This window comes from Acipenser ruthenus, chromosome 1, assembly GCF_902713425.1.
Source record: "Acipenser ruthenus chromosome 1, fAciRut3.2 maternal haplotype, whole genome shotgun sequence".
NCBI lineage: Eukaryota > Metazoa > Chordata > Actinopteri > Acipenseriformes > Acipenseridae > Acipenser > Acipenser ruthenus.
Genome location: NC_081189.1, coordinates 111,537,995 through 111,548,894, shown reverse-complemented (window position 1 = coordinate 111,548,894; position 10,900 = coordinate 111,537,995). Strand labels below are relative to the sequence as shown.

The 10,900-nt window shown below is 39.9% G+C and overlaps 1 protein-coding gene across 1 annotated transcript; it reads right to left on the bottom strand.

Annotated features, from left to right (window-relative positions):
* Positions 1-983: 983 nt before the first annotated feature.
* neff2 (neuronal intermediate filament family member 2) lies at positions 984-4,641 on the bottom strand. Its single transcript, XM_034034313.3, has 3 exons — positions 3,513-4,641; positions 2,827-2,951; positions 984-2,107 (listed from the first exon to the last, which is right to left on the bottom strand). Exons 1-3 carry the CDS (start codon positions 4,512-4,514, stop codon positions 2,047-2,049), a joined length of 1,188 nt encoding a protein of 395 aa, XP_033890204.3. The 5' UTR covers positions 4,515-4,641; the 3' UTR covers positions 984-2,046.
* Positions 4,642-10,900: the final 6,259 nt, after the last annotated feature.

The window sequence follows — 10,900 nt, the reverse complement described above, 5'->3', positions numbered from 1 at the left end:
CTTCAGTGACCACGACTGGCTAGGCATTTCACAAGTTCACCTCATTGTGCTTCAGTGACCAGGACTGGCCAGGCATTTCACAAGTTCACCTCATTGTGCTTCAGTGACCAGGACTGGCCAGGCATTTCACAAGTTCACCTCATTGTGCTTCAGTGACCACGACTGGCCAGGCATTCCACAAGTTCACCTCATTGTGCTTCAGTGACCACGACTGGCTAGGCATTCCACAAGTTCACCTCATTGTGCTTCAGTGACCACGACTGCCCAGGCATTTCACAAGTTCATCTCATTGTGCTTCAGTGACCACGACTGGCTAGGCATTTCACAAGTTCACCTCATTGTGCTTCAGTGACCACGACTGGCCAGGCATTTCACAAGTTCACCTCATTGTGCTTCAGTGACCACGACTGGCCAGGAATTCCACAAGTTCACCTCATTGTGCTTGAGTGACCACGACTGGCCAGGAATTCCACAAGTTCACCTCATTGTGCTTGAGTGACCACGACTGGCCAGGCATTTCACAAGTTCACCTCATTGTGCTTCAGTGACCACGACTGGCCAGGCATTTCACAAGTTCACCTCATTGTGCTTCAGTGATCACGACTGGCCAGGCATTTCACAAGTTCACCTCATTGTGCTTCAGTGACCACGACTGGCCAGGCATTTCACAAGTTCATCTCATTGTGCTTCAGTGACCACGACTGGCCAGGCATTTCACAAGTTCACCTCATTGTGCTTCAGTGACCACGACTGGCCAGGCATTTCACCAGTTCATCTCATTGTGCTTCAGTGACCAGGACTGGCCAGGCATTTCACAAGTTCAGGCAGAACATTCCCAGGCTGCCCTGCCTCCGGGGTTCTGTATCTTGGCAACACCCACTGACAGCAGGACACAGTTAATCTTCTGTCCGGCTGACCTGATCGGTAAGTGTGTTGCAGTTGTTTAAAAAAAAAAAAAGTCATAAAACCACAAAGACAGATCCTAATGTGTTATGCCATTGTAATTTTATTAATTAGGGCACTACTATGTTATACACACATCAGGCTAATTAGGTGCATATTTTATACAATTCTCACAGATTTAAAGCACCGTTCAGATCTAAGATTGGCACAACTGGAAGCTTATTTTCCTGCACAGTCTTCCTTTTTTCACAGGTCATACTGCACTTAGTATTTTTTTTTAAATAATTGTTAAAATGTAGTTTTGTAGGTTTTGATTTTGTCGAAACTATATGCAAGCCTACCAAAGTGAGACTCAACTGAATATACAGAACAGAAGCAGCTTGGCACTTGATACTAAAGGTCTCCCCTCTGCTATCAATTTCCTGACATTTTCTTCATACATTGTGAGCTTTTTTACAAAATATGTATTTATGTTTTGATAGCTACACTTGATTATCATTATCCATTATATGTGTCAATAGTATCAATTTCTTTAATGTATTTTATAGAACAACGCTAAATACTTTTTTAAAGCTCAGCTGAAAATTATGCTACTGATTTATATGCAACAAAATGTTTTTTTTTTTTACTAATTAAACTAGGGGTGGAGGAAAAATATCCTTTTGGTAATTGGGACAGAACATAACAAGTCACAGTACAGTAATTAAAAGTTTGCTTTCAACATCTTTCATTTCGAGTGAATTAATTTGAGCTTTGTTTTGCCTACATTTTATTTATAACCTTTATAAATAATGCCATTTGAAATATGTGTGTGGATCCTACATAGACCAAGTTCAATTACATGGAATTATGAAGCTACAAATTTGAAGAATTTTTTTGCAACGATTGATTAACCTATACGAAGAATTCAACTACAGATACTATTACCAAAAGGATACTATGTACTGGTTTGCTGGTTGCTAGTTAATGCAGTCGTTTCTTTCAGAATCCTATTTTGGGTTTGCCCAGATTCTCTTGTACCTTCAGTGTTTGACAATCAGATACACAGTGTGTGGAGAAGAAGGGGGAGTTTGAAATGGACCTCTTGTAAATTAACAAGGGCACGACTGGCTTCTGTGCTGACTCATTCAGCTGGTTTCTTGTTTAGCTGAGTGCGGGCAAAGAGGAAAAGCACAGCCTGATCTCCTCGCCTTCCAGAAGTTTCCTAAATAAAATAAAACAGAGCACTGAACAATGTAAAGGTATAAGTTAAGCCTTCCTCTGTGTCCTTTTATAACAGACAACTAGTTGCCATAACACGTAGTAACAATGTGGGTGATGCTTCACATTAATTGACACTACAATTACACTGTAATGACACATGCATTGCACATAAGACTGTGCAGATACAATGCAAAAACATGGTTTATTTACAATATGAAACTGCTTTTGTAATAACGCTGTAATTGCACATATTGTTACATATTTAGTACATTGTAATTGCACAACCTCATGTGTAAAGATAGTATAATTACAAAATAAGCTGTCAACATTTTTTATATTGTTATTAAGCATGTTGTTGCATTGTCTCTACAATGCCACGTGTGTAAGTGCCATGTTATTACAGTGTAATTACAGTGTAACTATGGTGTAGACACGTTAATGTTGTGACATGGCGTTCTTCCAGGTCATGGTATTTGGCTGTTATGATCCATGATACATGTTTACATTAGTGAATACCTGAGGTGTGTAAGCTTTGTGAATAGGTTTGATTATTTCTGTTGTATAAATAAATAAATTCATGTTAGATTTCAACACTAGATTACAGGGTTAAACTCATCAGGCTGATGCTGGGTGTAGCACAACATAGAATTAATGTAGAGTGACCAGCCCTTCTAAATGACTCAGGTGCTATGCATACTTGATGTGATATGGTGCAGTTACCTGTATGCAGCTATTTCAATATCCAAGGCCATCTTGACATTCAGGAGATCTTGATATTCTCTCAGGTAGTGTGCCATCTCCTGCTTGGCATCATTGATATCTTTCTCTAACTCGTTTATCCTTTCCTAAAATAAAAACACCAAGAAGCAAGGACTTAATATACAACATGTCAGGTTCACCCCTTAAGGATTGAAGTCACATATATGCAATGTAAAAACTTGCAGTACATACTTTATCTGATCAAATTGTAATAGCCTTTTTCTTTAAATACTAAAAGGTAAAAAAAATTGAAGCTAGCAGGTTTTATGTGCAACTTCAAACTTAAAATTGGCATTTCTGCATCATAAAAACTGATATGAATCTTTAGTGCTTATTTAACCTTCAGCCACAGTACAACCCATTGATTGGTATCCTTTTACAAACATATTCTTAGTTATTTTTGGTTATCCTTTTTAAATACAGTACGCCTGTCCCAATAAAAGATGATAGAAACAGCAAAAAAGCAAACTGTTTAACTAAAATCTATTATGAGGAATGTAAAATCCATGGAGTTTAATTGGTAGGTATTTTGTTTTTAACACTGAGGTATACGTGTTTCATCTCACAGGTGCAGTGTGTGTGTGTGTGTTCTCTTCCAAGCAAAGCAAACATGCAAGCCACAGTGCAGTCACAGTGCAAGCCTTTACCTGATACTTCTCCACTTCTCTGGACTGCCTTTCCTCCAGATCCTCTAGTTGCTTGTTGAGGGACTGAATGACAGTCTTGAGGGCTTCGATCTCTGAGGACCGGGACTGGAGCAGCCTCCTGTACTCTGTGGTCTCTTCTCTGATGGACCTCACCGCTTCGTTGTTCTTGCTGGTCATCTCAGCTACGGTGGCAAACTTGGCCCTGTACCAGTCTTCAGCGGCTTGCATGTTCTTGTTGGCCAGTTTCTCATACTGGGATCGGATCTCCTTCAGAGCCAGGGAGAGGTCAGGCTTGGCCACCTCCTTGTCTACAGTAATGCTGGCAGCTTGGATCTGCGATGAAAGCTCATTATTCTCCTCGGAGAAGACCTTCCTGAGGAAAGAGATCTCGTTCACCAGGGAGCTGATGCTGCCGTCAATATCGCTGTTGGCCAGCACTGCCTTATCTGCCGCCTCCCGGATCTTGTGCAGGGTGTCCTCAGCATCCATACGCAGACGCACCTCTTCCTCATACTTGTCCTTCATCTGGCCATAGACATCCCGCAGGTGGTCCCTCTCTGCCTCCATGCGCATCTTCTCGTTGGTCTCCGTGTCCAGCAGAGCCCTCAGACTGCGCACTTCCTGCTCATAAATGTGGTGCAGTCGGGAGGGGTCATTCTGCCTCTGTCTGAGGGCTTCCAGCTCCACCAGTAGCACCTTGTTCTGCTGCTCCAGATAGTGGACCTTCTCGATGTAGGTGGCAAAGCGGTCGTTGAGGTCCACCAGCTGCTCCTTCTCCTTGGCCCTCAGGCCGAGCAATTCGGTGTTGAGGGTGCTCATCTGGGAAAGGTCCACCCTGTCCAGGGAGTCCGGCATGGAGGAGAGGGAGGTCCGGATGGACCTCTTCACGGAGGGGGAGGATCGGTGCAGTGGATACATGGAGGAGGAGATGGTGGACTTGGCTGGAAGGATGCTCCTATAATCATCCCAGGGCCTGCGGGGATTATAGGGGTCGTAGCTCATGATGTCTGCTGTTGTATGTTGTTCTGTTTTTTGAATGTAGTCCCCCTTGTTCTGCACACCTTACTGCTCGATCTGCTGTCTGCCACTGCACCAGTACAGAAATGCTGCAGAGCCTTCCCTTTTATACAGCAGTCTGCTCCATCACTAGGGAGCTGCAGCAGAAATGAATCAATTGAGCTCGCAGCCAATGAGAAAATGCTGCAGTGTGGAAGAGAGATTAATGTACTGTTTCTCAGGTTAAACCACCCAGCTCTTTAGAGGAGGCGAGTCATTGTATTTCTTTTAAACACCTCTCCGGCAAAAAAAACCCTTACAGCACAGTTGCTGCTTTACTGACACATAGCTCTTTATTTTCAAATTGGCATTTAAAATGTTGATTCTGTTAACAGCATTGTTGTATCTCAGCCAAGTAGTTTGCTCATCTTCCTTTCTGTCTCCTGTTTAATGGTTAAGGTCAATTCAATGTCAAGTCCATGCAATACAAATATCATTTAAATAGACTAACTGATGATTTGAAGTCCAATTAATACTGTACATAAAAAATGGCGGTATAATGTATTGTTATATATTGTCTTTGACAGTGTTGGAAATATTGGTTTTGGGGGGCTACTGTGTAAAAAAAAATCCACTGAACGCCACGATCCAGTACAATATTATTATTATTATTATTATTATTATTATTATTATTATTATTATTATTATTATTATTATTATTATTATAATTATAAATGTACTATTAAATTATTCACAATATAACTACTAGATTCCAACTAATTATTTCAAAATGTTGTCCTCCTCTACATTACAGCAAGGACAGTAGTAATGCAGTTCTCATTGCACTGCAAGTTGAACTGGGTTCTGTACATTTATCTTTAGAGTTCCAGGATGTGAGTTCAGAGGGTGCCACAGTTTCTAACATTGCATGCAGGTTTGGCAATGCAACAACAAAGACGATATGTTGGTATTAGGTTAGACTGTTTTCAGTGAGTGGCTCCTCAAGAAGTACAAAGCTGACTCAATGCTCACAGTCTTCCCCGGTTCAAATGGACCCTTTCCTCTCAGAGATTTCAAATTTCCAACATGGTTTTGTGGGGAGCACCTCATCATTTATGCTGGATATTAAAAATGGGTAAAGAGAAAAGTTACTTACTGATAGATTTTCAAAGCTCAAAACCAGGACACATTGTTCAATAATTGATAAGACTAATTAATCAATTTAAATATAGGCTGTTTTAATGGTTATTTAAATGGCCATCCTCTCACTCTTGGAATTATAATTTTTGGTTTTGGTTTTTCTATAATTTGTGGCTAATTCGTTTAAGTAGCCACATTGAGTTATATACGTAATAATACATTAAACCATTAAAAATACATTTATGTTTTGGCATTTTTCTCTCTATTTTATTGACATTGTTGTTGTGGTTTAACCGGCTGGATTTGATTGCGTGCACCCTCTCGCTGCTCCACCTAGTGTCTGGGCTAAATCCCGCCACAACTGAACAGATACGAAATTATCGTATTACATACAATTGTAGATTCACATTCAATATAAAGTGAAGAACAAGCACGTACGCCTGTATTAATCACTTTATAAAAATAATATTCTTGATTACCCTAGTGTTTTACTTTTTATTATATTTTGTTTTCACTGCAAGTGCCATAAACTAAAAGTGGTTGTTTACGTTATTTTGACAACATGAAGTGGCTGAAAACTGGGACATTTTAAATATTTTGAGCAAAATGTCAGGAGACCGGGACCCTTGATGGAAAACTGGGACTGTCCCGGTTAAACCGGGATGTCTGGTCACTCTCTTATTGTCCACTTTCTTTGTGTAATTGATCACTTTTGCTGAATTGCTGAATTGGATTCCTAATAGTAAAGATAGGTGTTAAGCCTGAGGAAACATATTAACAATTACAATATTTTAAAACCTTTTAAAGTCCCAGGGTACAGTTTCCAGGTGTTAACATTTCACAGCAATTTGTTGCCTTTATTTTGATGCTATGCATGTCACTGCCTGACTCAGAAAACTGGAGAAATACTTTTGTAAAGTGCATGTGGTAAATTTGCAATAAAGATGCAAGTACAGTATGTTAACTGCACAATCAGATTCAGTGCCTCCACTTCCTAATGTGCTCAATTTGGGGTGGAATAACCTGGAAATGGAAGTGATCACAGCATTAAGTAAAGACACCAGTTGCTTTCTGCAATTCATAGCCTAGTTATTTTTTAAAACTTTTTAAAAGTAAGTGGGCAGAGGCTGGGGATCAAGCCAACTTCTTTGAATTCAGTGGTTGTAGCATTTAACTTCATGTCACTGACAGGAGTCAAAGTCCGGTGTCATAGAATATATGTTCCACCTGGGAACCAATATTCTGGAATATCGGTTCCCCTTTTGAATATCTGTACCTTCACTTTTTGTAACAAAGTCAGCTATATCCATTCACTTTCAACTAAAACCTTAATTTTAAGACCACTTTCCCTAACCCTAACCCTAAACCTAACCTTAACCCTAAACTTGTACCATCCAGTCCCCTCTGACGAGGCCAGTCTCACTTACAATTAAACATAATAAAAGCCAGCAGACATTGCTCCCATTTACTACCATTATACTTGCATCATTTACATAAATTAGAATAAATCACACACATACATGTAGGGGGAAACAAATATTTGCTGGTGGGAACAAATATACGTTCCCCTTGGGGTACAAATATTTTCCTGGGGGAACAAATATTTGGGGAAATCAATATTTGTTTACAACAGCATCCAATCTAAAGTTTTCTTGAAAAATGCAAATGATCAATCTGGACTGAGTCCCAGTAAGTGAACTAGGAAAAACAAAAAGTGCAACATAGCTTAGTTTTTTTTTTTTTACAAGAAAAGACAGGGTTTTGTACCACAGTTTGTATAATCCTTAATAGATCATTCCAGCACACACACACTTGCACACAGTTCTGCAGTAAGCAGGGCCAAGAAACAAGCACATTTTTTATGCATTGCCCAGCCACTAGAGAAACCACAGTGTATCAAGTGCTGACAGATATAAAGAGAAAGATACAGTATATAGGGATCTTATTGCTAAACTATAGCCCATGGGAAACAACAGTCAAGGGTTGTGACATTATTGCACAGTTGATGAGACTTTTGTAATCCTGGGGATATAGTTAAACAATTGAACTAAACAATAATAATAAAAAAAGGACATTTTTGTTTTTCCTGCAACAACACTATTTGTTTTTGAGTGTATTTATTTATTTAAACAGGAGATTTACAAATTGAGACACAGGCCTCATTTACAAGGGGGAAATGGAAAACAATAAAAAGACAACTGCAAAGTACAAACAAAACAATAAAACATGTGTGGTTCAAACTTAATCAGCAGCATACAGAGATCAAAGGACAGAATAAATAGGACAAAGTATATAAGTGCACTTCTGGTAATAAGAACATAAGAAAGTTTACAAACGAGAGGAGGCCATTTGGCCCATCTTGCTCGTTTGGTTGTTAGTAGCTTATTGATCCTAGAATCTCATCAAGCAGCTTCTTGAAGGATCCCAGGGTGTCAGCTTCAACAACATTACTGGGGAGTTGGTTCCAGACTCCCACAATTCTCTGTGTAAAAAAGTGCCTCCTATTTTCTGTTCTGAATGCCCCTTTATCTAATCTCAATTTGTGACCCCTGGTCTTTGTTTCTTTTTTCAGGTCGAAAAAGTCCCCTGGGTTGACATTGTCAATACCTTTTAGAATTTTGAATGCTTGAATCAGATCGCCGCGTACTCTTCTTTGTTCAAGACTGAATAGATTCAATTATTTTAGCCTGTCTGCATTTGACTTGCCTTTTAAACACAGATTAATTCTGGTTGCCCTTCTTTGCACTCTTTCTAGAGCAGCAACATCCTTTTTGTAATGAGGTGACCAGAACTGAACACAATATTCTAGACGAAGTCTTACTAATGCATTGTAAAGTTTTAACATGACTTCCCTTGATTTAAATTCAACACTTTTCACTCTTGCTGCATTTACTCTGCCACGACAACAACAGATAGAAAAGAAACGCAGGTCTGCTACAACTTTCTGTATGAGGCAACAACACATTTCCTGGATACATTGGCTGCTATGCAGAATTTAACAGGTGCAACAAGAGAGCGATCTGTGTGAACACGCACAAGAACATCTGTTTTTTGGGACATAGTATGCAAAACCTTCAGTTCTTAAGAATTCTTTGAAAACTTTCGAATTAGCCGAAGAACATTTGACTGTTTGGTCACAATGCTAACTGCAATTATGAGAAAAGACACCAACTTTCATCAAGCAGTCTCTGAATATATATATATATATATATATATATATATATATATATATATATATATATATATATATATATATGTTGTGGTAGGGATGGCTGTAGTGGTGACGTCAGGCCAGCAGCAGAAAGAAAAACAGAGGCAGTACTGCAGGGCAAAAGACGCGCCGTGCGCCATGCGCCGTTTATTTAAATAACAAAAACAAATATTTAAACAACAACACTTACCCTCCTCTCTCTCTCCCTCTCTCTCTCTCTCTCTCTCTCTCTCTCTCTCTCTCGTTCACTCCTCCCTGAACACCCACCCTGAGTGCAGAGATCTGCAGGCTTATATGCAGGTGACCATCTCCCGATTAGCAACAATTAAACAATTAATTAACTCGGGAGATGGTCACCTTCTGCACAAGGTTTTTAGAATGGATGGGGCTTCCCATCCACGCTGCCAAACAATAACAAAATATACGGCTCCGCTGTCACATTTATAAAACAATAACAAAACAAGGCTACGCTGTCATATTTATAAATAAATAAATAAAAACAATAACAACAATAATAATACAACAAAACAAATACAAAATAATAAATTGCACAGGGGCGGAGGGGTACCCCATTCTAAAAATAAATACATTTATGGCAGGGCTTTGCCCTGCTCCCTTCCCATGTGCAGGGCTCCTGGTCCTGTTACATATGTATATATTCTTTCCATGTGCATGGCTCCTGGCCCTGTTACATATGTATATATTCTTTCCATGTGCAGGGCTCCTGGTCCTGTTACATATGTATATATTCTTTCCATGTGCAGGGCTCCTGGTCCTGTTACATATGTATATATTCTTTCCATGTGCAGGGCTCCTGGCCCTGTTACATATGTAGATATTCTTTCCATGTGCAGGGCTCCTGGCCCTGTTACATATGTATATATTCTTTCCATGTGCAGGGCTCCTGGTCCTGTTACATATGTATATATTCTTTCCATGTGCAGGGCTCCTGGTCCTGTTACATATGTATATATTCTTTCCATGTGCAGGGCTCCTGGCCCTGTTACATATGTATATATTCTTTCCATGTGCAGGGCTCCTGGTCCTGTTACATATGTATATATTCTTTCCATGTGCAGGGCTCCTGGTCCTGTTACATATGTATATATTCTTTCCATGTGCAGGGCTCCTGGCCCTGTTACATATGTATATATTCTTTCCATGTGCAGGGCTCCTGGTCCTGTTACATATGTATATATTCTTTCCATGTGCAGGGCTCCTGGTCCTGTTACATATGTATATATTCTTTCCATGTGCAGGGCTCCTGGTCCTGTTACATATGTATATATTCTTTCCATGTGCAGGGCTCCTGGTCCTGTTACATATGTATATATTCTTTCCATGTGCAGGGCTCCTGGTCCTGTTACATATGTATATATTCTTTCCATGTGCAGGGCTCCTGGTCCTGTTACATATGTATATATTCTTTCCATGTGCAGGGCTCCTGGTCCTGTTACATATGTATATATTCTTTCCATGTGCAGGGCTCCTGGTCCTGTTACATATGTATATATTCTTTCCATGTGCAGGGCTCCTGGTCCTGTTACATATGTATATATTCTTTCCATGTGCAGGGCTCCTGGTCCTGTTACATATGTATATATTCTTTCCATGTGCAGGGCTCCTGGTCCTGTTACATATGTATATATTCTTTCCATGTGCAGGGCTCCTGGTCCTGTTACATATGTATATATTCTTTCCATGTGCAGGGCTCCTGGTCCTGTTACATATGTATATATTCTTTCCATGTGCAGGGCTCCTGGTCCTGTTACATATGTATATATTCTTTCCATGTGCAGGGCTCCTGGTCCTGTTACATATGTATATATTCTTTCCATGTGCAGGGCTCCTGGTCCTGTTACATATGTATATATTCTTTCCATGTGCAGGGCTCCTGGTCCTGTTACATATGTATATATTCTTTCCATGTGCAGGGCTCCTGGTCCTGTTACATATGTATATATTCTTTCCATGTGCAGGGCTCCTGGTCCTGTTACATATGTATATATTCTTTCCATGTGCAGGGCTCCTGGTCCTGTTA